General features: G+C 53.3%; 1 protein-coding gene across 1 annotated transcript; it reads right to left on the bottom strand.

Moving 5' to 3' along the window:
• Positions 1-8076: 8076 nt before the first annotated feature.
• On the bottom strand, positions 8077-20615 carry trim3 (tripartite motif containing 3). The gene is made up of 12 exons (XM_031897453.1): positions 20464-20615; positions 16944-17079; positions 15842-16076; positions 15565-15716; positions 14287-14467; positions 13432-14155; positions 12247-12350; positions 12000-12167; positions 11607-11787; positions 11011-11081; positions 10568-10708; positions 8077-8359 (listed from the first exon to the last, which is right to left on the bottom strand). The coding sequence occupies exons 1-12, from the start codon at positions 20588-20590 to the stop codon at positions 8207-8209; spliced, it is 2373 nt and encodes a 790-aa protein (XP_031753313.1). The 5' UTR covers positions 20591-20615; the 3' UTR covers positions 8077-8206.
• Between the last annotated feature and the right edge of the window lie 6969 nt (positions 20616-27584).

The following is a 27584-nucleotide window of genomic DNA, read 5'->3' as shown; positions in this document are numbered from 1 at the left end:
TCAGACTAGAGGAGTGTAAAGCTACTGTACGGGTCAGACTAGAGGAGTGTAAAGCTACTGCACGGGTCAGACTAGAGGCGTGTAAAGCTACTGCACGGGTCAGACTAGAGGAGTGTAAAGCTACTGCACGGGTCAGACTAGAGGAGTGTAAAGCTACTGCACGGGTCAGACTAGAGGAGTGTAAAGCTACTGCACGGGTCAGACTAGCGGCATGTAAAGCTACTGCACGGGTCAGACTAGGGGTGAGTAAAGCTACTGCATGGGTCAGACTAGAGGAGTGTAAAGCTACTGCACGGGTCAGACTAGAGGAGTGTAAAGCTACTGCACGGGTCAAACTAGCGGCATGTAAAGCTACTGCACGGGTCAGACTAGAGGAGTGTAAAGCTACTGCACGGGTCAGACTAGAGGAGTGTAAAGCTACTGCATGGGTCAGACTAGAGGCGTGTAAAGCTACTGCATGGGTCAGACTAGAGGAGTGTAAAGCTACTGCACGGGTCAGACTAGCGGGGCGTAAAGCTACTGCAGGGGTCAGAGTAGTGGCGCGTAAACCTACTGCAGGGGTCAGACTAGCGGGGCATAAAGCTACTGCAGGGGTCAGGCTAGCGGGGCATAAAGCTACTGCAGGGGTCAGGCTAGAGGCCCGTGAAGCTACTGCACGGGTCAGACTAGCGGGGCGTAAAGCTACTGCAGGGGTCAGGCTAGCGGGGCGTAAAGCTACTGCATGGGTCAGACTAGTGGCATGTAAAGCTACTGCACGGGTCAGACTAGAGGCATGTGAAGTTACTGCATGGGTCAGACTAGAGGCGCGTAAAGCTACTGCATGGGTCAGACTAGTGGCATGTAAAGCTACTGCACGGGTCAGACTAGAGGCATGTGAAGTTACTGCATGGGTCAGACTAGAGGCGCGTAAAGCTACTGCATGGGTCAGACTAGAGGCGTGTAAAGCTACTGCATGGGTCAGACTAGTGGCGCGTAAACCTACTGCAGGGGTCAGACTAGCGGGGCATAAAGCTACTGCAGGGGTCAGGCTAGCGGGGCATAAAGCTACTGCAGGGGTCAGGCTAGAGGCGTGTAAAGCTACTGTACGGGTCAGACTAGAGGCGTGTAAAGCTACTGCACAGGTCAGACTAGAGGCGTGTAAAGCTACTGCACGGGTCAGACTAGCGGCGTGTAAAGCTACTGCACGGGTCAGACTAGAGGCGTGTAAAGCTACTGCACGGGTCAGACTAGAGGCACGTAAAGCTACTGCAGGGGTCAGACTAGTGGCGCGTAAACCTACTGCAGGGGTCAGACTAGCGGGGCGTAAAGCTACTGCAGGGGTCAGGCTAGCGGGGCATAAAGCTACTGAAGGGGTGAGGCTAGAGGCTCGTGAAGCTACTGCACGGGTCAGACTAGCGGGGCGTAAAGCTACTGCAGGGGTCAGGCTAGCGGGGCGTAAAGCTACTGCATGGGTCAGACTAGAGGCATTTGAAGCTACTGCATGGGTCAGACTAGAGGCGTGTAAAGCTACTGCATGGGTCAGACTAGAGGCGTGTAAAGCTACTGTACGGGTCAGACTAGAGGCATTTGAAGCTACTGCATGGGTCAGACTAGAGGCGTGTAAAGCAACTGCACGGGTCAGACTAGAGGAGTGTAAAACTACTGCACGGGGTCAGACTACAGGAGTGTAAAGCTACTGCATGGGTCAGACTAGAGGAGTGTAAAGCTACTGCACGAGTCAGACTAGAGGCGTGTAAAGCTACTGCACGGGTCAGACTAGAGGCACGTAAAGCTACTGCACGAGTCAGACTAGAGGCGTGTAAAGCTACTGCAGGGGTCAGACTAGTGGCGCGTAAACCTACTGCAGGGGTCAGACTAGCGGGGCGTAAAGCTACTGCAGGGGTCAGGCTAGCGGCGTGTAAAGCTACTGCACGGGTCAGACTAGAGGAGTGTAAAGCTACTGCAGGGGTCAGACTAGAGGAGTGTAAAGCTACTGCACGGGTCAGACTAGAGGAGTGTAAAGCTACTGCAGGGGTCAGACTAGAGGAGTGTAAAGCTACTGCACGGGTCAGACTAGAGGAGTGTAAAGCTACTGCAGGGGTCAGACTAGAGGAGTGTAAAGCTACTGCACGGGTCAGACTAGAGGCGTGTAAAGCTACTGCATGGGTCAGACTAGAGGCGTGTAAAGCTACTGCACGGGTCAGACTAGAGGAGTGTAAAGCTACTGCAGGGGTCAGACTAGAGGAGTGTAAAGCTACTGCACGGGTCAGACTAGAGGCGTGTAAAGCTACTGCACGGGTCAGACTAGAGGCGTGTAAAGCTACTGCACGGGTCAGACTAGAGGCGTGTAAAGCTACTGCACGGGTCAGACTAGAGGCGTGTAAAGCTACTGCACGGGTCAGACTAGAGGCGTGTAAAGCTACTGCACGGGTCAGACTAGAGGCGTGTAAAGCTACTGTACGGGTCAGACTAGAGGCGTGTAAAGCTACTGCACGGGTCAGACTAGAGGAGTGTAAAGCTACTGCAGGGGTCAGACTAGAGGAGTGTAAAGCTACTGCACGGGTCAGACTAGCGGCATGTGAAGCTACTGCTTGGGTCAGACTAGAGGCGTGTAAAGCTACTGCACGGGTCAGACTAGCGGCGTGTAAAGCTACTGCATGGGTCAGACTAGAGGCGTGTAATGCTACTGCACGGGTCAGACTAGGGGCATGTGAAGCTACTGCTTGGGTCAGACTAGAGGCGTGTAAAGCTACTGCACGGGTCAGACTAGCGGCATGTAAAGCTACTGCAGGGGTCAGATTAGCGGCATGTAAAGCTACTGCAGGGGTCAGACTAGCGGCGCGTTAAGCTACTGCAGGGGTCAGACTAGAGGAGTGTAAAGCTACTGCACGGGTCAGACTAGAGGAGTGTAAAGCTACTGTACGGGTCAGACTAGAGGTGTGTAAAGCTACTGCACGGGTCAGACTAGCGGCGTGTAAAGCTACTGCACGGGTCAGACTAGAGGCGTGTAATGCTACTGCACGGGTCAGACTAGCGGCGTGTAAAGCTACTGGATGGGTCAGACTAGAGGAGTGTAAAGCTACTGCAGGGGTCAGACTAGAGGAGTGTAAAGCTACTGTACGGGTCAGACTAGCGGCGTGTAAAGCTACTGCACGGGTCAGACTAGAGGAGTGTAAAGCTACTGCAGGGGTCAGACTAGCGGCATGTAAAGCTACTGCACGGGTCAGACTAGAGGAGTGTAAAGCTACTGCACGGGTCAGACTAGAGGAGTGTAAAGCTACTGCACGGGTCAGACTAGAGGAGTGTAAAGCTACTGCACGGGTCAGACTAGAGGAGTGTAAAGCTACTGCACGGGTCAGACTAGAGGAGTGTAAAGCTACTGCACGGGTCAGACTAGAGGAGTGTAAAGCTACTGCACGGGTCAGACTAGAGGAGTGTAAAGCTACTGCACGGGTCAGACTAGAGGAGTGTAAAGCTACTGCATGGGTCAGACTAGAGGAGTGTAAAGCTACTGCACGGGTCAGACTAGAGGAGTGTAAAGCTACTGCACGGGTCAGACTAGAGGAGTGTAAAGCTACTGCACGGGTCAGACTAGAGGAGTGTAAAGCTACTGCATGGGTCAGACTAGAGGAGTGTAAAGCTACTGTACGGGTCAGACTAGAGGAGTGTAAAGCTACTGCAGGGGTCAGACTAGAGGAGTGTAAAGCTACTGCACGGGTCAGACTAGAGGAGTGTAAAGCTACTGCACGGGTCAGACTAGAGGAGTGTAAAGCTACTGTACGGGTCAGACTAGAGGAGTGTAAAGCTACTGTACGGGTCAGACTAGAGGCGTGTAAAGCTTCTGCACGGGTCAGACTAGCGGCGTGTAAAGCTACTGCAGGGGTCAGATTAGCGGCATGTAAAGCTACTGCAGGGGTCAGACTAGCGGCGCGTTAAGCTACTGCAGGGGTCAGACTAGAGGAGTGTAAAGCTACTGCACGGGTCAGACTAGAGGAGTGTAAAGCTACTGTACGGGTCAGACTAGAGGTGTGTAAAGCTACTGCACGGGTCAGACTAGCGGCGTGTAAAGCTACTGCACGGGTCAGACTAGAGGCGTGTAATGCTACTGCACGGGTCAGACTAGCGGCGTGTAAAGCTACTGGATGGGTCAGACTAGAGGAGTGTAAAGCTACTGCAGGGGTCAGACTAGAGGAGTGTAAAGCTACTGTACGGGTCAGACTAGCGGCGTGTAAAGCTACTGCACGGGTCAGACTAGAGGAGTGTAAAGCTACTGCAGGGGTCAGACTAGCGGCATGTAAAGCTACTGCACGGGTCAGACTAGAGGAGTGTAAAGCTACTGCACGGGTCAGACTAGAGGAGTGTAAAGCTACTGCACGGGTCAGACTAGAGGAGTGTAAAGCTACTGCACGGGTCAGACTAGAGGAGTGTAAAGCTACTGCACGGGTCAGACTAGAGGAGTGTAAAGCTACTGCACGGGTCAGACTAGAGGAGTGTAAAGCTACTGCACGGGTCAGACTAGAGGAGTGTAAGCTACTGCACGGGTCAGACTAGAGGAGTGTAAAGCTACTGCATGGGTCAGACTAGAGGAGTGTAAAGCTACTGCACGGGTCAGACTAGAGGAGTGTAAAGCTACTGCACGGGTCAGACTAGAGGAGTGTAAAGCTACTGCATGGGTCAGACTAGAGGAGTGTAAAGCTACTGTACGGGTCAGACTAGAGGAGTGTAAAGCTACTGCAGGGGTCAGACTAGAGGAGTGTAAAGCTACTGCACGGGTCAGACTAGAGGAGTGTAAAGCTACTGCACGGGTCAGACTAGAGGAGTGTAAAGCTACTGTACGGGTCAGACTAGAGGAGTGTAAAGCTACTGTACGGGTCAGACTAGAGGCGTGTAAAGCTTCTGCACGGGTCAGACTAGCGGCGTGTAAAGCTACTGCACGGGTCAGACTAGCGGCGTGTAAAGCTACTGGATGGGTCAGACTAGAGGAGTGTAAAGCTACTGCAGGGGTCAGACTAGAGGAGTGTAAAGCTACTGTACGGGTCAGACTAGCGGCGTGTAAAGCTACTGCACGGGTCAGACTAGAGGAGTGTAAAGCTACTGCAGGGGTCAGACTAGCGGCATGTAAAGCTACTGCACGGGTCAGACTAGAGGAGTGTAAAGCTACTGCACGGGTCAGACTAGAGGCGTGTAAAGCTACTGCATGGGTCAGACTAGAGGCGTGTAAAGCTACTGCATGGGTCAGACTAGAGGAGTGTAAAGCTACTGTACGGGTCAGACTAGAGGAGTGTAAAGCTACTGCACGGGTCAGACTAGAGGAATGTAAAGCTACTGCACGGGTCAGACTAGAGGCGTGTAAAGCTACTGCAGGGGTCAGACTAGAGGAGTGTAAAGCTACTGCAGGGGTCAGACTAGAGGAGTGTAAAGCTACTGCAGGGGTCAGACTAGAGGAGTGTAAAGCTACTGTACGGGTCAGACTAGAGGCGTGTAAAGCTACTGCAGGGGTCAGACTAGAGGAGTGTAAAACTACTGCACGGGTCAGACTAGAGGCGTGTAAAGCTACTGCAGGGGTCAGACTAGAGGAGCGTAAAGCTACTGCACGGGTCAGACACGGAGCGTTACTTGCTGTGAGCAGTTTATTTATTCTTCTTTACAAAACATCAGGTGGAACAACAAGACTGTGGCAAATATATTGAAGCTTTTGGCCAAACAAGTTACCCTGCTCACTCCTTTATACCCCATAGTCCTGCCCCTCCGGCCATTTCTCCTGGGGGCGGGAGCTGCCAATGGCAAGTGTTGGGCAAGGGTACATCTTGTGCGCCCAGAACATTCCTTTAGAGATATATATATATATATATATGTGTGTGTGTATATATCTATACATGGGGGGGCTGAGAACATTCCTTCCCTGTGCACCCCCTGTTTGTGTCTAACAAGGATCTCTGCTGATTGGCATGTGCGTGAGATACCAAGGGGCAAAGAGGGCTGGACCTTTCCAATACGACCCCCGTTGGGGCAGCAGGGGGCGTTACATTCAGTGCAAGTACAGAGTAACAGCAAATGCTCCATAGAGAGTAACAGACCCAAAGCCAGGAACCCCCAGAGTTCTAGGCGCCAGATCCTTGCAACAACAGCTGGGGGGCACGCATACTCACTCAGCCAATGGGGCAGCAATTGGCACATCACCTGATTAGAATGGAACCGCCCCCGGCGTGATAGGCAGTTCTATCATGTTGCTAGGAAACCCTTCTGTGTCCCTCACCTGGCATGGGGGCCACAGTGCCCCCCCAGAGAGAGTATGTATGGATTTGGTTGGGGGGGGCGGCTTTGACTCCCTACTCTACATCAATCCTGCTGTTAGAGAGTCAATAGAGTTGTGCTTCCCCCCCCAATACTGGGAATGAACCCATATACATTCAGTGCTTTCCCATAAAGCCCCCCGCACGTGTGGCACCCCGAGGGCAAATGAGGGGCACAGGGGGCAGCAAGGGGGGGGGGCACATGAATGAGAAATGACAGTAAAGTGCAGTCCCCGGGATAGGGGAGACCCTGTGACTTCAGTAAATGCCCCCTCATACTTGTGCAAACTGCCCCCCTTACCTGAAATACCCCTCATTACTGTGGCAATGCCAACCTGAGCTCCGCATCCATGGCAGGACCTAATGGTGGGCACAGCCCTCCCTGCCCCCCCCCCCCCCCCATTAGCCTATATTGGTTCTTATATACCCCCCATATACCCCATGTCCAATACTCTCTAGCCCCATCCCACAACTCATTCCCAGGTACCCCCTGATTGTAGGTGCCCAACTCTGTGCATTTAGGGTGCCACCCTGAGCTCTTACCTCCATCTTATATACCCCTCCTTTTTCATACTGTACATACCCCTCTAAGGCTGGATGCCCCCCAGCTCTGTGCTGGGACTTGGAATGATCAGTAACTTCCCCATCATCTACCCCCCCCCCCCCCCGGGGGGCCATTACCCTGTTTTTTGAGGGGGCTATTCTGCCAGACTGTACCAGAACATCTCTGCACCATCAGATCCAAAACAAAGATGGAGGGAGGGCAGTTCCTCCACAGTTGCCCCCAGAGACCTATATTACATTAGACCAATTATAGAGAGGAAGGAAGGGCCTTGGAAACCCCTTTAACTGGGGCCCCTGGAATTGCCGGGGGTCGACACACAAGGGGCAGTTGGCTGAGGGATACATGAGCTTTGACCTACTCAGTAAACACCATGTTGGGGGTGGGGCCCCTAGGCAGAAGCATGTGTGTGGGGCTGATTTATAGATACCCCCCGTGGCTGAAAAGCAAAAAAAATACAAATAAAAACACAAACAGACGAATTCCCTTCTGGAGCCGGAAATCCAGTGCGTTCCTTAGTGGGGATCCCGAGGGGCCACAGGGGGGAACGCCCCTGAAATCAGGACTTCTCTGAACCTCAACCCTTCTAGTGCAAGCAATTGGCAGAGGCCAGAGAGCCAGTGGTTTAGTCCAAGCCCATCTGGGATCAGTGTGCCACTGAGAGCCCTGGCACCGCCACGTGAGCCCTGGCACCGCCACATGATACTCCAGTCTGTAAACATTCCACTGGAAACTGGCCAGGGGCCCAGGAAACCAACTGCGGCCACCGATACCTCCTGTCCCGGGTAAACATTCCGCTGCCAGGCAGGCACCCTACTGTCCCGAGGCCCCCCGGGCAGTCATTCCATGAAGGAGCAGACACACAAACATAGCAATGCCAAGCTGGGCAGGAATGGGTAGAAGCCTGGGTAGATACCAGTCTGTAGGGGCCAGGCACGGTGCATCTGGTGCTGCAGGAACATGGGCAGTATCTGGCACGGGATGAGCAGAGCTTGGCTGCAGGACACACTGAGTACATGAGGAGAAAGAAGGAGGAGGAGAAAGAAGGAGGAGGAGAAAGAAGGAGGAGGAGAAAGAAGGAGGAGGAGAAAGAAGGAGGAGGAGAAAGAAGGAGGAGGAGAAAGAAGGAGGAGGAGAAAGAAGGAGGAGGAGAAAGAAGGAGGAGGAGAAAGAAGGAGGAGGAGAAAGAAGGAGGAGGAGAAAGAAGGAGGAGGAGAAAGAAGGAGGAGGAGAAAGAAGGAGGAGGAGAAAGAAGGAGGAGGAGAAAGGAGAAAGAAGGAAGGAGGAGAAGAAGAACAAGAAGAAGAAGAAGAAGGAGACACCACTTCAGGCCTGACGTACAGCTGGGCGAGGCGGCTGAAGCTGGGGTCCATCATTGCAGATACCGATACACCTTGAAGCAGTGGTTCCCAGAGTCTGCCACCACCACGTGTCCCTCTGAGGTCAGAGCCAGACCTTGGGGGCCGTACAGGGGGTCCCCCATGGTGTTTATGTAGGACAGGAATGAACCTGAGCTGTCAAACACCTGAATCAGGAAAAGAAAGAAGCAACTTTGTATGATTCCAATGGATTCTGGGTAATTGTCTATCCCACTGCACATTGCTTCTTTGATAGTCAAGGAATTCTGGGTAATATCCAACCCTACTCCATCACCAAAAGGCATTCATGGCTTCCCTCAGCCAGAGAAGTTACACAAAGGTGAGGGGCTGCCTGAAAGTCCCGAAGCCCCCCCATTTCTTTACCCCTCTCTATACACCGATACCCAGTGATTCTCCTTCTCTATCCCCGACCCCCCCATCTCTATATACTGGTACCCAGTGATTCTCCTTATGTCTCTATCCCCGACCCCCCATCTCTATATACTGGTACCCAGTGATTCTCCTTATGTCTCTATCCCCGACCCCCCCATCTCTATATACTGGTACCCAGTGATTCTCCTTATGTCTCTATCCCCGACCCCCCCATCTCTATATACTGGTACCCAGTGATTCTCCTTTATGTCTCTATCCCTGACCCCCCCATCTCTATATACTGGTACCCAGTGATTCTCCTTATGTCTCTATCCCCCGACCCTCCATCTCTATATACTGGTACCCAGTGATTCTCCTTATGTCTCTATCCCCGACCCCCCATCTCTATATACTGGTACCCAGTGATTCTCCTTATGTCTCTATCCCCGACCCCCCATCTCTATATACTGGTACCCAGTGATTCTCCTTATGTCTCTATCCCTGACCCCCCCATCTCTATATACTGGTACCAGTGATTCTCCTTATGTCTCTATCCCTGACCCTCCCCATCTCTATATACTGGTACCCAGTGATTCTCCTTATGTCTCTATCCCTGACCCCCCCATCTCTATATACTGGTACCCAGTGATTCTCCTTATGTCTCTATCCCTGACCCCCCCTCTCTATATACTGGTACCCAGTGATTCTCCCTTATGTCTCTATCCCCTGACCCCCCATCTCTATATACTGGTACCCAGTGATTCTCCTTATGTCTCTATCCCCTGACCCCCCATCTCTATATACTGGTACCCAGTGAATTCTCCTTATGTCTCTATCCCTGACCCCCCCATCTCTATATACTGGTACCCAGTGATTCTCCTTATGTCTCTATCCCCGACCCCCCATCTCTATATACTGGTACCCAGTGATTCTCCTTATGTCTCTATCCCCGACCCCCATCTCTATATACTGGTACCCAGTGATTCCCTTATGTCTCTATCCCCGACCCCCCCATCTCTATATACTGGTACCCAGTGATTCTCCTTATGTCTCTATCCCCGACCCCCCCATCTCTATATACTGGTACCCAGTGATTCTCCTTATGTCTCTATCCCTGACCCCCCCATCTCTATATACTGGTACCCAGTGATTCTCCTTATGTCTCTATCCCCGACCCCCCATCTCTATATACTGGTACCCAGTGATTCTCCTTATGTCTCTATCCCCGACCCCCATCTCTATATACTGGTACCCAGTGATTCTTCTTATGTCTCTATCCCCGACCCCCCATCTCTATATACTGGTACCCAGTGATTCTCCTTATGTCTCTATCCCTGACCCCCCCATCTCTATATACTGGTACCCAGTGATTCTCCTTATGTCTCTATCCCTGACCCCCCCATCTCTATATACTGGTACCCAGTGATTCTCCTTATGTCTCTATCCCTGACCCCCCATCTCTATATACTGGTACCCAGTGATTCTCCTTATGTCTCTATCCTGACCCCCCATCTCTATATACTGGTACCCAGTGATTCTCCTTATGTCTCTATCCCTGACCCCCCCATCTCTATATACTGGTACCCAGTGATTCTCCTTATGTCTCTATCCCTGACCCCCCATCTCTATATACTGGTACCCAGTGATTCTCCTTATGTCTCTATCCCTGACCCCCCATCTCTATATACTGGTACCCAGTGATTCTCCTTATGTCTCTATCCCCGACCCCCCATCTCTATATACTGGTACCCAGTGATTCTCCTTATGTCTCTATCCCTGACCCCCCCATCTCTATATACTGGTACCCAGTGATTCTCCTTATGTCTCTATCCCTGACCCCCCATCTCTATATACTGGTACCCAGTGATTCTCCTTATGTCTCTATCCCCGACCCCCCATCTCTATATACTGGTACCCAGTGATTCTCCTTATGTCTCTATCCCCGACCCCCCTATATACTGTTGCCCCACTAGCAGAGACTAATGCCCTACCCTTGTTTTTACCTGTATTCTGCTGTTGCCCCAGTCAGCCACAATTATATTTCCATTGGAATCCACAGCAACCCCAGTGGGGGCATTAAACTGGCCGTTCCCCTCCCCGTGGGAACCAAACTTGTAGAGGAACTCCCCATCTGCGCTGTAGACCTGGGGGGAAGAAGGACAGGGAACAGTTGGCACCACTCAGCTAAATACCCCACATTGGGGTAGAAATGTGCAGATTCCTTTCCCTTCTTCTACTTTGGCCCCAAACCCAACGCCCTTTTGCTTCTTCTCCACCCTCTAAGCCCCACCCCCCAGCTTTTCCTTGACTCCTTATGCCAGTTGGGTTTATTACTCTCAGCGCCCAATACCCACTCATGGTTCCTATGCAATCATTTCTGAATTTCCTATTGGGGGTCGTTCAGTTTTGGCGACACCCAGACACACCCTTGGGGGCCACAACTTACCTTGACTGAGTGGTTGTGAAAATCTGTAACCACAATCTCATTCTTGTTATTCACTGCCACGAAATGGGGGCCTGGGCCAAAACAGAATCCAGTTACATTCCGGCACAAATCCTACCCCCCCTCTCATGTCCTACTTCCTTCCTGAACACCCCAAATTTCCCCTTTACCCCTTCACTGAAAATACAAATTATTCCAACCCCTAAAGAAGCTTTTTTTATTCTTCTTCAAGTCACTGTTCCCAATTGTAATTGTTCCCAATGGCCCAATGGGGTAGAAGCTTCTACCCCATATTTTACCCCAATGGTTTTTCTCTTCCCAGCGGTGTTTTTTCCTGCTCCCCCAAAGGCCTTTTCACCCCCAAAACAATTCTTCTTTATAATGTAATGATATATGTTCCCCAATGGCAAACTCAGGTCTTCCTAGCAGGGTTCTAGGGCCATTACTCAGGTTCCTGCTCCAAATGAACCCAGAGAATCTAATAGAACCCGACAAGCTCCCTAGTGCTACGGTATCATGGAGTCCTGTCTCCGTCTGAGCACCAATAAACACAAGTCTACCATCCCTAATATGCCTCCTAATCATCCTTCGGTTATTACCATCTAAAGCCCCGGGTTGTTGCTTGTCCCCAGGTCCACGTGCCCCAAATCTTCCCACAAGCTTCCCATTGGACTGGAAGATGAAAATGCAGCAGGATTTGTTGTCTACTACAATTAGGTGTCCGTTACGGTCAACAGCCACTCCTTTGGGCCCCATGAGACGCCCTACGCCAATCTTGTTCTGCCCAGAGAAAGTCACATGGGGGGTGAGGAAGAGAAAGGTCTAGGTGTGTCAATGAGAAGAAGTCAATGGAAATAGGTGATGGAAGGGGAACAAGGAATTACGTGGAAATATGGGGGATACCAGAGAAAGACAGGAACTGGGGGGGAAAGGATTTGATCAGAAGATTCATTTTTCTCCTAAAGCACCAGATTCCACCACAAATCTAATACCTTGAACTTGCCCTCAGGGGAAAAGATGCTGACCCAGCGATTGTCATAGTCTGCTACGATAATATCTCCATTCATGTCCACTGCCACTCCTGTTGGGCGCTGCAACTGCCCCGGGGACCTACCTCGAACTCCAAACCTAAGCTTGAACTGCCCATCGTTGGTGAAGACCTGAGAAGCATGGGAAGGAGAGAGGTTAGGGATGTGGGGAATGGGAGGAGCCTAAGGTATGAGATTTGCTTCCCCTTACCTGGATACACTGGTTATTGCTGTCGGCCACAACAATGCGATTATTGCAGGAGGCGGAGATTCCCTGTAAATTGGAGAATTCCCCTTTGTCTCTCCCTCGGGAGCCTGGCAAAGCGCAAGACACTACATTAGGTGAGGGCCCAGAACATTCCCAGTGATCCTTACCTCTCTCTCTCAGAATCCCACCCATGGTGCCCCGAGCAGATCCCAAAGCTACAGAATCCCACCCATGGTGCCCCGAGCAGATCCCAAAGCTACAGAATCCCACCCATGGTGCCCCTGAGCAGATCCCAAAGCTACAGAATCCCACTCATGGTGACCTCGAGCAGATCCCAAAGCTACAGAATCCCATCCATATTGACCCTGAGCAGATCCCAAAGCTACAGAATCCAACCCATGGTGCCCGAGCAGATCCCAAAGCTACAGAATCCCATCCATGGTGACCCTGAGCAGATCCCAAAGCTACAGAATCCCACCCATGGTGCCCCTGAGAAGATCCCAAAGCTACAGAATCCCACCCATGGTGCCCCTGAGAAGATCCCAAAGCTACAGAATCCCACCCATGGTGCCCCTGAGCAGATCCCAAAGCTACAGAATCCCATCCATGGTGCCCCTGAGCAGATCCCAAAGCTACAGAATCCCATCCATGGTGACCCTGAGCAGATCCCAAAGCTACAGAATCCCACCCATGGTGCCCCTGAGCAGATCCCAAGGCTACAGAATCCCATCCATGGTGACCCTGAGCAGATCCCAAAGCTACAGAATCCCACCCATGGTGCCCCTGAGCAGATCCCAAAGCTACAGAATCCCACCCATGGTGCCCCTGAGCAGATCCCAAAGCTATAGAATCCCATCCATGGTGACCCTGAGCAGATCCCAAAGCTACAGAATCCCACCCATGGTGACCCTGAGCAGATCCCAAAGCTACAGAATCCCACCCATGGTGACCCTGAGCAGATCCCAAAGCTACAGAATCCCACCCATGGTGCCCCTGAGCAGATCCCAAAGCTACAGAATCCCACCCATGGTGCCCCTGAGCAGATCCTAATCATGGCCCTATCTTGTATTAATAGAATCAGTTCCCTTCAATTTCATCCTGAAGGCCCTTCCTGTGGGACCCAACCCATACAAGACATTATTAATCGCAATCTCCATTATCCCCCACCCCATACCCTCCGCCTCTCACCCACTCTCAGTATCATTTCATCTTCTATGGGATTCTCCTTCTTCTTGTTAGTACTGTACATGCTAGAGGGTCTCCTCACAGCCTTCTGGCGAATGTGCCCCCCACTTGGAGATTTCACCCTGCGCTTGACATCCTCGGGTGAAGGTGGCACATCCCCAGGCTTTATTGCCCGCACTCGGTAAGGGCTACCACGCAGAGGTTGTCCATAAAGCCTCAGAGACAAGAGGTGCTCTCCTTCTACGCGCAAGGTGTACAAAACCTCATACGTTCCGTTCTTATTGTCAGTCACCTCTCCCTCTTGTGCTCCCCCATCTGGACCTGTGATTTGGGCCTTTAGGGTGGCATTGCCACTGCGCACCAGCTCCCCGTCCATGTCCTTGGTGGTAACTGTAACTGATGTCTGTTGTCCAACCAGAGCTTGGCGTAAGCCCTCTCCTGTGGCCACCGACGCATACGCAACAGCATTTGTGGTGAGCAGGGCCCCCAGGTTCTGCAGGGAGCGTCTGAGCCCCTCGGTCTCTACTCGAAACTCAAGTTGGGGGTTCTGCTGGGGATGGAGTGGGAAATCCCGGGCGGCCAGCTCATTGAGACGCTCGCTCATCTGTTTCCTTACTAAGAGGACTTCTGTCTCCGAGCCGTGCCCTAGGGCTTGCTCTGTGAAACGCACGCTGCTCTCCATATTGTCCAAGCCCTGCCGTAGGGAGGAGAGTTGGGACTGTAGGACCTGGGGAAGGAACAACCAAACTTACAAGTGGAAATTTGTCCCTAAATCATTAGGGGGTAAAGCTCAGGGTGGGAGGGCAGTAGCGTGGAAGTTCTTGGCTCAGTGATGGCACCACCAGGACTTGGACCTACCTTCTGCTTGCCCACGCATATTGCCTCCAGGTCCTGCAGCAGAGCGCTCTTCCTCTGCTGCAGAGCCTTCTCCAGCTCCTCGAAGGCGGAGCAAATCTCATTCACCGCCGAGTTCTTCCTCTCGCTCAGCTGCCGGCTGATATCACTCACGAGGTCAATGGCCGACGTCAACTGGGGGATCCTAAAGGCAACCAGTCAGGGCTCAGTATAAATTAGGACCTGCAGCTAATCTTTGGGCTACACCCACTATGTGGCCACACCCACTGGATGATCAGCATACTAACCCCAGCTCTGCCAGTATAATTACTACAGAAAATAAATAATCAGCATATTAACCCCAGGCATGCCAGTAACATCTCAGTAGAAATGGTTAACAAGCACTCCAACCCCAGACATGCCAGTAAGATCTCAGTAGAAATGGCTAACAAGCACTCCAACCCCAGACATGCCAGTAAGATCTCCATAGAAATGGCTAATGAGCACTCCGACCCCAGACATGCCAGTAACATCTCCATAGAAATGGCTAATGAGCACTCCGACCCCAGACATGCCAGTAACATCTCAGTAGAAATGGCTAACGAGCACTCCAACCCCAGACATGGCAGTAACATCTCAGTAGAAATGGCTAATGAGCACTCCAACCCCAGACATGCCAGTAACATCTCAGTAGAAATGGCTAATGAGCACTCCGACCCCAGACATGCCAGTAACATCTCAGTAGAAATGGCTAATGAGCACTCCAACCCCAGACATGCCAGTAACATCTCAGTAGAAATGGCTAATGAGCACTCCAACCCCAGACATGCCAGTAACATCTCAGTAGAAATGGTTAATGAGCACTCCGACCCCAGACATGCCAGTAACATCTCAGTAGAAATGGCTAACGAGCACTCCAACCCCAGACATGCCAGTAACATCTCAGTAGAAATGGCTAATGAGCACTCCAACCCCAGACATGCCAGTAACATCTCAGTAGAAATGGCTAATGAGCACTCCAACCCCAGACATGCCAGTAACATCTCAGTAGAAATGGCTAATGAGCACTCCAACCCCAGACATGCCAGAAAGATCACTGCAGACATTAGAGCCGCCATTTCCAAATCTTCATAAAGAAGTTCACAGCCGGTACAGGGATATATATCATGTGCATTTTTTCTTCTAATAACCAAAATTTCCAAATGACCAATTTACAGGACTTTACAAATTACTGAAGGGACCTGTCGCCTAAAGAGATATGGGGGAGAATGGGGGCGCAGGGTGGGGGGCCGAGGGCGGTACCTGCTCCTAATACTCTCCAGCTGGTTGCGCAGTGACGCCTTGTGTTGTTCCACCACATCTCTCAGCGGGACGGTGCAGTGCTCTCGGTGCTCCCCCTCGGTGCACTCTACACACATGGCTGTCTCGCAGGGGCCACAGTAATACTCCATTGTCTGCCAATACAAGAGAATATGGGGAATGAGTGGGGCATGGGGGGGGGGGGAGTCTCTGCTAGAGCCCAGACGGAGGCCCAATGGGGGGTAAATAGCGAGTGCCCCATGGGGCAGATAGTCCCTACCTTGCCCTGGTGGTTTGGGCAGGATAACGGGGTGCCGGCTTCTTGGCCCTCGCTGGGCAGGACGCTCTGCTCCTGGCGCCCACTCTCCGGGCTGCGCTGCAGAACCTCCATCAGGTTCGTAATGAAGAAGTTGTTCTGCAGGGCGGAGACTCCCTTCTCGGGCAAGATGGAGGTTTGGCGGCACACGGGGCAGGAGAGGGTCAGGCTCTGCGGCGGGATATAGCTCTGCAGGCATCTGAAACGAGAGGGGCGTCAGCAAGAACGAGACAGCTCCCGAGAGAGAGCAGCACCCGGGCATTCTCCCCTGGCGCACTTGCTTGGCACCCACTGCGGCGCCGTGGCCCTAATGTGGGCGGCCGTGGCCCTAATGTGGGCGGCCGTGGCCCTAATGCGGGAGGCCGTGGCCCTAATGCGGGAGTCCGTGGCCCTAATGCGGGAGTCCGTGGCCCTAATGCCGTGGCCCTAATGCGGGCGGCCGTGGCCCTAATGCGGGAGGCCGTGGCCCTAATGCGGGAGGCCGTGGCCCTAATGCGGGAGGCCGTGGCCCTAATGCGGGAGGCCGTGGCCCTTATGTGGCCGGCCATGGCCCTTATGTGGGCAGCTGTGGCATTGGGGGTACTCCCCAGAGAACATGTGCCACACAAGGGGGCGCATGTACCACACAAGGGGGCGCATGTACCACACAAGGGGGCGCAGGTACCACACAAGGGGGCGCAGGTACCACACAGGGGGGCGCAGGTACCACACCCAGGGGGGCGCAGGTACCACACCCAGGGGGCGCAGGTACCACACAAGGGGGGCGCAGGTACCACACAAGGGGGGCGCAGGTACCACACAGGGGGGCGCAGGTACCACACAGGGGGGCGCAGGTACCACACAGGGGGGCGCAGGTACCACACAGGGGGGCGCAGGTACCACACAGGGGGGCGCAGGTACCACACAGGGGGGCGCAGGTACCACACAGGGGGGCGCAGGTACCACACAGGGGGGCGCAGGTACCACACAGGGGGGCGCAGGTACCACACAGGGGGGCGCAGGTACCACACAGGGGGGCGCAGGTACCACACAGGGGGGCGCAGGTACCACACAGGGGGGCACTTACCTCTCACAGAAGGTGTGCAGACAGGGCAGCACCTTGGGGATGTGGTAGCGCTCGAGGCAGATGCTGCAGATGAGGAATTGCTTGTCGATCTGTCGCACCACAGGGCTCGCCATCTTGTCTCCCTCCCGCAGCCTCACTGGGAAACGGGGGGAATAAATACTCAGGGGCAGAACCTCTACTGGCGACTGCAGGGGGGCAGGTAACCCCACGGGGGGGGGGGAATAAATACTCAGGGGCAGAACCTCTACTGGCGACTGCAGGGGGGCAGGTAACCCCACGGGGGGGGGGGGGAATAAATACTCAGGGGCAGAACCTCTACTGGCGACTGCAGGGGGGCAGGTAACCCCACGGGGGGGAATAAATACTCAGGGGCAGAACCTCTACTGGCGGCTGCAGGGGGGCAGGTAACCCCACGGGGGGGGAATAAATACTCAGGGGCAGAACCTCTACTGGCGACTGCAGGGGGGCAGGTAACCCCACGGGGGGGGAATAAATACTCAGGGGCAGAACCTCTACTGGCGACTGCAGGGGGGCAGGTAACCCCATGGGGGGGGAATAAATACTCAGGGGCAGAACCTCTACTGGCGACTGCAGGGGGGCAGGTAACCCCACGGGGGGGGAATAAATACTCAGGGGCAGAACCTCTACTGGCGGCTGCAGGGGGGCAGGTAACCCCACGGGGGGGGAATAAATACTCAGGGGCAGAACCTCTACTGGCGACTGCAGGGGGGCAGGTAACCCCACGGGGGGGGAATAAATACTCAGGGGCAGAACCTCTACTGGCGACTGCAGGGGGGCAGGTAACCCCACGGGGGGGGAATAAATACTCAGGGGCAGAACCTCTACTGGCGACTGCAGGGGGGCAGGTAACCCCACGGGGGGGGAATAAATACTCAGGGGCAGAACCTCTACTGGCGGCTGCAGGGGGGCAGGTAACCCCACGGGGGGGAATAAATACTCAGGGGCAGAACCTCTACTGGCGACTGCAGGGGGGCAGGTAACCCCACGGGGGGGGAATAAATACTCAGGGGCAGAACCTCTACTGGCGACTGCAGGGGGGCAGGTAACCCCACGGGGGGGGAATAAATACTCAGGGGCAGAACCTCTACTGGCGGCTGCAGGGGGGCAGGTAACCCCACGGGGGGGGGAATAAATACTCAGGGGCAGAACCTCTACTGGCGACTGCAGGGGGGCAGGTAACCCCACGGGGGGGGAATAAATACTCAGGGGCAGAACCTCTACTGGCGACTGCAGGGGGGCAGGTAACCCCACGGGGGGGGAATAAATACTCAGGGGCAGAACCTCTACTGGCGACTGCAGGGGGGCAGGTAACCCCACGGGGGGGGGAATAAATACTCAGGGGCAGAACCTCTACTGGCGACTGCAGGGGGGCAGGTAACCCCATGGGGGGGGATAAAGCTCAAGGGGAGGGGGGGAATAAATACTCAGGGGCAGAACCTCTACTGGCGGCTGCAGGGGGGCAGGTAACCCCACGGGGGGGGAATAAATACTCAGGGGCAGAACCTCTACTGGCGACTGCAGGGGGGCAGGTAACCCCACGGGGGGGGAATAAATACTCAGGGGCAGAACCTCTACTGGCGACTGCAGGGGGGCAGGTAACCCCACGGGGGGGGAATAAATACTCAGGGGCAGAACCTCTACTGGCGGCTGCAGGGGGGCAGGTAACCCCACGGGGGGGGGAATAAATACTCAGGGGCAGAACCTCTACTGGCGACTGCAGGGGGGCAGGTAACCCCACGGGGGGGGAATAAATACTCAGGGGCAGAACCTCTACTGGCGACTGCAGGGGGGCAGGTAACCCCATGGGGGGGGATAAAGCTCAAGGGGAGGGGGGGAATAAATACTCAGGGGCAGAACCTCTACTGGCGACTGCAGGGGGGCAGGTAACCCCACAGGTGGGGGGGGGGATAAAGCTCAAGGGGAAGGGGGGGGAATAAATACTCAGGGGCAGAACCTCTACTGGCGACTGCAGGGGGGCAGGTAACCCCATGGGGGGGGATAAAGCTCAAGGGGAGGGGGGGAATAAATACTCAGGGGCAGAACCTCTACTGGCGACTGCAGGGGGGCAGGTAACCCCACGGGGTGCAACTTGCCCTCTTACGGATCCAGCACTTCTGTGGGATTTGTAACTGAGCCCCCTACTGCCCGTGTACTGACGAGGGGGGCATGGGGGGCAGCAGGGGGGACATGGGGGGCAGCAGGGTGGGCATGGGGGCAGCAGGGGGGACATGGGGGGCAGCAGGGGGGACATGGGGGGCAGCAGGGGGGACATGGGGGGCTGCAGGGGGGACAAAGGGGGCTGCAGGGGGGACAAAGGGGGCTGCAGGGGGGACAAAGGGGGCTGCAGGGGGGACACTTTCACCCACTCTGTGGGTCTGGGCTGCTTTATGGCTGGACGGGAACTGCCCCAGCGGTGCCTCAGTAGTGCCAAGGTAACCCGCCAGTGTCCGGCCAATGTAAAGGGGAAATAACCTGCCAACTTCATTTCCCTTCTGTTTATCTGTCAGTGGCGCAGATTTGGGGCTCATTCCTACTAATACCCGCCCAGCTGCCCCGGGGCAAACAATGCCTTTTATTTCAGTAGCAACTTGTTCCTGTGCCACCTCCCCTGAACCCATCATTCCCTTCCTTCCCTTCCTGGGGGCAGGGAGGGCACGCTCTGGCATGGGGAGGGCACACTCTGGGGAGGCCACGCTCTGGCATGGGGAGGGCACACTCTGGGGAGGCCACGCTCTGGCATGGGGAGGGCACACTCTGGGGAGGGCACGCTCTGGGGAGGGCACGCTCTGGCATGGGGAGGGCACACTCTGGGGAGGGCACACTCTGGAGAGGGCACGCTCTGGCATGGGGAGGGCACACTCTGGGGAGGCCACGCTCTGGGGAGGGCACGCTCTGGCATGGGGAGGGCACACTCTGGGGAGGGCACGCTCTGGGGAGGGCACGCTCTGGGGAGGGCACGCTCTGGGGAGGGCACGCTCTGGGGAGGGCACGCTCTGGGGAGGGCACACTCTGGGGAGGGCACACTCTGGCATGGGGAGGGCACACTCTGGGGAGGGCACGCTCTGGGGAGGGCACGCTCTGGGGAGGGCACGCTCTGGGGAGGGCACGCTCTGGGGAGGGCACACTCTGGGGAGGGCACACTCTGGCATGGGGAGGGCACACTCTGGGGAGGGCACACTCTGGCACAGTGAGTTACCCAGGGGGCACCTAGATACCAGCAGACCCATCTGGGCCCAGTGAGTGCCAGTACCCAAACCCATTCTGCCCCATGTAGCGCAGACTGAGCCGAATCCTTACTATGGGGAGGGGGGGCTAGACAGGCCAGGTTGTGCCCCTGACTATATCTCTATTGCCCCCGGGCACCACATCTGCCCAATCACAGCCGAGTACACATTTCCCAGCAGCCTCAGAGCCCCGGGATTAACCAATAAGAGTGAGTTTGCTACAGAAGCCCTAATACCCCGGGGCCCAGCCCTCTCCCCTCCGGCCGCTCACTCACCATGGGAAGTCTCTCCCTGTCTCTCCCTGTCTCTCCGGCACTCCCTTCTACTGACGGGCCGTCTCTCCCCCACAGGCCTCGGCCCCTCCGGCTGCCATTGTGCGGGGAACAGCTGGGAGAGTGACATCAGAGAGCCCGCCCCTCACTGACATCATAGGGCCGCCCCCTCACTGACATCATAGGGCCGCCCCCTCCCAGGGACAGCCCCCTTAGTGGCAATTGGAACCGTCGCTCTCAGGGACAGCCCCTTTCTTGATTGACAGACGGACTGGCCTCACATGAGAGAGACACGCCCAGCGGCGCTCCCATCTTCTGCCCGGGAGGGGGGGGGCATGTAGGGTCTGACTGACACTGAAGCGACGCAACTGATTGGCAGGAGGCAGACACACCCATTCATTAGCATGTGAGGCAGCCCCTCCTATGGGCAGAGACAGCTATTCTGCCATTTATAGTGAGTTGGTGCCTCTCCTGCCCCCTTATGGTACCCCCTGTCCCTAATGGTACCCCCTGTCCCCTAATGGTACCCCCTGCCCCTAATGGTACCCCCTGTCCCTAATGGTACCCCCTGTCCCCTAATGGTACCCCCTGTCCCCTAATGGTACCCCTGCCCTAATGGTACCCCCTGTCCCCTAATGGTACCCCCTGTCCCTAATGGTACCCCCTGTCCCTAATGGTACCCCCTGCCCCTAATGGTACCCCCTGCCCTAATGGTACCCCTGTCCCTAATGGTACCCCTGCCCCTAATGGTACCCCTGTCCCCTAATGGTACCCCTGTCCCCTAATGGTACCCCCTGCCCCTAATGGTACCCCCTGCCCTAATGGTACCCCCTGCCCCCTAATGGTACCCCCTGCCCCCTAAATGGTACCCCCTGCCCCTAATGGTACCCCCTGCCCCTAATGGTACTCCCCTGTCGCCTAATGGTACCCCTGTCCATAATGGTACCCTGCCCCTAATGGTACCCCCTGCCCCCTAATGGTACCCCCTGCCCCCTAATGGTACCCCCTGTCCATAATGGTACCGTCTGTCCCCTGCCCACCCAGAGCGATAGAATGTAACACCCACCCAGAAGGATAGAATGTAACACCCACCCAGAAGGATAGAATGTAACACCCACCCAGAAGGATAGAATGTATCACCCACCCAGAGCGATAGAATGTATCACCCAACCAGAAGGATAGAATGTGTCACTGACCCAGAATACAATGTGTCACTGTAATAAAGTTACCGGTGCGGCGGGGACGCCCGCCGCGCTGGCTTCCTACTAGTGTGCGCGCCGCGCGTCTTCAGTCTATTTAAAGGCGCAGGCGCGCTGACGCATGACGTCAGCACGCAATGGCGCCAAATTTGAAATATTTGAAGGGCCTTTCGTTTGCTACTCATTGCCCGTGATAGGTTTATTCCTGGTGCCTGAATTCGTGCTGAAAGCTTTTGTTTGCTCCTGTTTTTGACCCTGCCTGGCTTTGACGATTCTGATTATCCATATCCTGATCCGTGCCTGTCCTTGACTACCGTTTTTGCCTCATCCTTCTGATTGATTATCTGGTTTGACCCATTGCCTGCCTGACGATCCTAGTTATCTGCCCGCCTCGACCCAGCCTGTCTGACCACGTATTTGCCTACTCCTATCTGTACCGTGACCATTGGCCTTAAGACTTTCTACAGTCGTGCCCCATTGCTAGCCAGAACTCCTGCTCTGCACCTCTCGTATAAGTCCAGGTGGCATCCGAGTAGCTGAGGGCTCCTCCCAAAGCCAAAGGCGGTCACACTACTGGTGAAGCACGAGCCGACACCAGGGTGCTTGGCACTTGTTCTGGTATTGGGTGCCGACCGTGACATTATCACGGGCCATGGAAGACTATGGTCACGAAGCCGCTGCTGCTCCATCTGCCTCCTCCACCACTGAAGCGTTGCTGACCACCTTGCTTCAACGCCTAGAGGAACAGGAGCAGAAACAAAACTATCTCCTGCAGGGTTTCCATAATCTGACCCGTAAACTGGAAACCCCACAGCAGCGGTCCAGTCCTGCATCTTCTCATCTGGTAGGTTCTGCTAACTTGTGGGGTAACACCATTAGGCCCCAAGAACCTAAGATTGCTTTCCCTGAAAAATTCTGTGGGGATCGATCCAAATTTTTCACATTCAAAGAGGCTTGTAAACTATATCTCAGTTTCTTTCCTCATTCATTCCCTACTGATGAGGAGAGAGTAAGATTTGTAATGACCCTCCTTCAAGGTGACCCTCAGATTTGGGCCCTCAGATTGTCCACCTCTGACCCAGCCCGTTCTTCCTTAGATAGTTTCTTTGACTCCATGGCGATTCTCTACGATGACCCGGATCGTGCATCCACTGCCGATGCCGCGATTCGTAGGCTTCGTCAGGGGAAACGGGATGTAGAGGTGTATTGTACTGAATTCCGTCGGTGGGCAGTAGAAACTGGCTGGAATGACATGGCCTTGCGCAGCCAGTTTCGTATAGGCCTGTCTGAGTCTATCAAGGATAGTCTAGTCAACTACCCCCTATCTTCTAACCTGGACGACCTCATGTCTTTAGCCATCCAGGTAGATAGGAGACAGAGGGAAAGAAGGGGTGAGAGGAATATCTCTCTTTGTTCTAATTTTTTCAGCTCTTCCAAAGCTGTGTCTAATTTTGAATGTGCTGGTCCCTCCGTACCTTTACCTCAGGAAGAACCCATGCAATTGGGCATTTCTCACTTATCTCCTGAGGAAAAGGCTCGCAGGCATTCCCAAGGGTTGTGTATATACTGTGGGGAAAAGGGTCATTTCCTAAATCAATGTCATAAGAGGCCGGGAAACTCCCAAGCCTAAATGGAGAAGGGGAGCTCCATTTGGGTGCAGGTGTTTCCTCTCCCTTATCCGCCTCTAGGATTTTGATTCCGGTCAAACTAACATGGCCCACGGGCTCGGTCAAGGTAACTGCTTTTGTGGACTCGGGGGCAGAGGGGAATTTTTTGGATGCTGCATTTGCAGCCAAATTTGGTGTACCTTTACTTCCTTTAAGTGCCCCCATGAAAATCATGGCAGTAGATCAAAGACCTTTAGGATCAGGATTGGTTTCTGAGAAAACTATGTCTCTTTCTCTGAGTATAAATTCTCATTGTGAAAAGCTAGCACTATTCATCATAAAGGGTGCCACCTCTCCGCTCATTTTAGGATTGCCGTGGCTCCAGGCCCATAACCCCACTATTGACTGGGCATCTGGGAAAATTATTCAGTGGGGACCTAACTGTAGGGGTTCGTGTATTTCCCCTATAATGGCAGTCACGTCCTTGGAGGGGTTACCTGCAGCTTATAATGACTATATTGATGTATTCTCAAAGAAAGCTGCCGAGACACTACCACCTCATAGACCTCAGATTATGACTGCCCAATTGACCTCATTCCTGGCTCTACTCCCCCCAGAGGGAGAACTTATCCCCTTTCATTGCCCGAGGCCCAGGCAATGAGAGAGTATATTTCTGAGAATCTAGAAAGAGGGTTCATTAGGCCCTCAAGTTCCCCTGCCGGTGCTGGATTCTTTTTTGTGGGCAAGAAGGACGGAGGTCTTCGCCCTTGTATTGACTATAGGGGGCTTAACAAGATTACTATTAAGAATCGCTATCCCCTTCCACTAATCTCTGAGCTCTTTGATCGCGTTAAGGGTGCTAACATCTATACTAAACTTGATCTTAGAGGTGCTTACAATCTCATTCGTATCAGGGAAGGGGATGAGTGGAAAACCGCTTTTAACACAAGGGATGGCCACTACGAATATTTAGTTATGCCTTTTGGTCTTTGCAACGCTCCTGCAGTGTTCCAGGAATTTGTCAATGATATTTTCCGGGACCTGCTGGGGGTGTTCGTAGTGGTCTATCTGGACGACATTCTGATATTCTCCTCTAACCTGAGTGACCATCGTAGTCATGTTAAAGTGGTGTTACAAAGATTAAGGGAGAATAATTTGTACGCGAAACTTGAAAAATGCACCTTTGAGGTTAATTCGGTTCAATTTTTGGGGTTCCATATTTCCAGTAAGGGTCTAGAAATGGATCCAGAGAAAGTAAGAGCTGTTCTTGACTGGATGCAACCTCTTTCCCTATGTGCTACCCAACGGTTTTTAGGTTTCGCCAACTATTATCATCAGTTCATTAAAAATTTCTCCCTGATTGTGGCCCCTATCACTGACCTTACTAAGAAGGGAGCAGATCCTAGCTTGTGGTCCTTTGAAGCTGTGCAAGCATTTAATTTTCTTAAGAAAGAATTTGTGTCTGCCCCCATTCTCCGTCATCCAGATACTGCCCTCCCCTTCATTGTTGAGGTTGATGCCTCTGAGGTTGGGGCAGGGGTGGTTCTCTCTCAAAGGCACCCTCTGACTAACAAACTGCATCCTTGTGCATTCTTCTCTAAAAAATTTTCCCCTTCTGAAGCCAACTACGATATTGGTAATAGAGAACTGTTAGCAATTAAGTGGGCCTTTGAAGAATGGCGGCACTTACTAGAGGGGGCTAAACATGCTGTTTCTGTGTTTACGGATCATAAAAATTTATTATATATTGAATCGGCCAAACGGTTGAACCCTAGACAGGCTAGGTGGGCTCTATTCTTCTCCAGGTTTAATTTTTCTATTACTTATAGGCCTGGCTCCAAAAACACTAAAGCTGATGCACTCTCTAGGAGTTTTGAAGCTAATCCTCCTGACCCTAGGGAGTGCATACCCATTATCCCGGGTGAGTTGATTGTGGCAGCTCTGGGGGTTGATCTCACCAACCTTTTATCCACAGTTCAGTCTTCTGCCCCAGTTGGGACTCCCTCCGGGAGGCTATTTGTTCCTGAGAATCTCAGAGAACAGGTGTTAAAAGAAGCTCACGATTCCAAAATGGCGGAGCACCCTGGCATTGCCAAGACCGTGTCTCTCCTGTCTCGTAGTGTTTGGTGGCCCTCTCTCACTCGAGATGTCAAAGCTTTTGTTAATTCATGTTCTGTCTGTCATAGATCTAAGTCTTCCAGAAACCTTTCACAGGGATTGTTAAGGTCGCTGCCAATCCCTGACAGACCCTGGTCCCATCTTTCGATGGATTTTATTGTAGATCTTCCTCCGTCCCAAGGGAAGACTGTAATTTGGGTGGTAGTGGATAGGTTTAGTAAGATGAGCCACTTCATTCCCCTCCCACACCTCCCTTCTACTAAATCCTTGGCTGATTTATTTGTGTCTAATATCTTTAAGTTACATGGATTTCCGATTAACATTGTCTCTGATAGAGGAGTGCAATTTGTTTCTAAGTTTTGGCGAGCATTCTGTTCTCTGGTTGGGATTGAATTATCTTTTTCCACCGCATTTCACCCTCAGACTAATGGCCAAACTGAAAGAGTTAACCAGTCACTTGAACAATTCCTGAAGTGTTATGTGGCTAACAACCAGTCCTCTTGGGCGGAACTATTACCCTGGGCAGAATTTGCGTATAATAACGCCACTCACTCCTCTACTGGTCAGTCTCCTTTTTTCATTGTTAATGGTCTTCACCCAAAAGCATTTTCGTTTTCCGGTTCATTGTCGTCTGTGCCCTCTGTTAATTCCTCGATTAGTTTGTTTGCTAAGATTTGGTCTGATGTTCATGATTCTCTTTCTAAAGCCACTGCGATCCAAAAGAAATCTGCTGACAGATCTCGCAGGGAGGCTCCCCACTATCAAGTTGGTGATTCTGTCTGGCTATCCACAAAGAATATTAAGTTGAGAATCCCTTCTCTTAAGTTGGGGCCTAGATTCATTGGTCCTTATGCTATTACTGAGGTTATAAACCCCTCTTCTGTTCGTCTTAAACTTCCGCAAACCTTTAAGATTTCTGATTCTTTCCATGTTTCTCTTTTAAAGCCAGCTCCTCAGGTCCGTGTATTAACTGTTCCTCCCCCAGTATTGGTTGACGGGCAGTCTGAGTTTGAGGTCCAGGAGCTTCTGGACTCTCGTATGGTGCGTGGTCGGCTCCAGTATCTGGTCAGGTGGAAGGGTTATGGCTCTGAAGAGAATTCTTGGGTCTCAGTAGATGACATCAAGGCCGACCGCCTTCGGAGGCAATTTCATGCCAAGTTTCCTGAGAAACCTGGGGGTCCTGTGGCCCCCCCTAGAGAGGGGGGTAATGTAATTGTAGTTACCGGTGCGGCGGGGACGCCTGCCGTGCTGCCATCGGCGGGGACGCCCGCCGCACCGGCTTCCTACTAGTGTGCACGCCGCGCGTCTTCAGTATATTTAAAGGCGCAGGCGCGCTGACGCATGGCGCATGACGTCAGCGCGCAATGGCGCCAAATTTGAAATATTTAAAGGGCCTTTCATTTGTTACTCATTGCGTTCCTGTTTTTGACCCTGCCTGGCTTTGACGATTCTGATTATCCATATCCTGATCCGTGCCTGTCCTTGACTACCGTTTTTGCCTCATCCTTCTGATTGATTATCCGGTTTGACCCATTGCCTGCCTGACGATCCTAGTTATCTGCCCGCCTCGACCCAGCCTGTCTGACCACGTATTTGCCTACTCCTATCTGTACCGTGACCATTGGCCTTAAGACTTTCTACAGTCGTGCCCCATTGCTAGCCAGAACTCCTGCTCTGCACCTCTCGTATAAGTCCAGGTGGCATCCGAGTAGCTGAGGGCTCCTCCCAAAGCCAAAGGCGGTCACACTACTGGTGAAGCACGAGCCGACACCAGGGTGCTTGGCACTTGTTCTGGTATTGGGTGCCGACTGTGACAGTCACCCACTCAGGATAGAATGTATCACCCTCCCAAAAGGATAGAATGTAACACCCACCCAGAAGGATAAAATGTATCACCCTCCCAAAAGGATAGAATGTAACACCCACCCAGAAGGATAAAATGTATCACCCTCCCAAAAGGATAGAATGTAACACCCACCCAGAAGGATAGAATGTATCACCCTCCCAAAAGGATAGAATGTAACACCCACCCAGAAGGATAAAATGTATCACCCTCCCAAAAGGATAGAATGTATCACCCACCCAGAAGGATAGAATGTATCACCCTCCCAAAAGGATAGAATGTAACACCCACCCAGAAGGATAAAATGTATCACCCTCCCAAAAGGATAGAATGTAACACCCACCCAGAAGGATAAAA

This window comes from Xenopus tropicalis, chromosome 2 (genome assembly GCF_000004195.4).
Source record: "Xenopus tropicalis strain Nigerian chromosome 2, UCB_Xtro_10.0, whole genome shotgun sequence".
Lineage (NCBI taxonomy): Eukaryota > Metazoa > Chordata > Amphibia > Anura > Pipidae > Xenopus > Xenopus tropicalis.
Note: the sequence above shows the minus strand (reverse complement) of the source record. Positions and strands in the feature narration are given on the sequence as shown.

What these genes read in the sequence shown, in the direction of transcription:
- trim3 (XM_031897453.1), bottom strand. Translation starts at nt 20,590, where the DNA reads ATGTCACTCTCCCAGCTGTTCCCCGCACAATGGCAGCCGGAGGGGCCG. An exon ending in TGAAATGATACTGAGAGTGG is followed by an intron (nt 12,351 to 13,431) that starts GTGAGAGGCGGA and finishes GCGCTTTGCCAG; the next exon opens with GCTCCCGAGGGAGAGACAAA. An exon ending in GCAATAACCAGTGTATCCAG is followed by an intron (nt 12,168 to 12,246) that starts GTAAGGGGAAGC and finishes CATGCTTCTCAG; the next exon opens with GTCTTCACCAACGATGGGCA.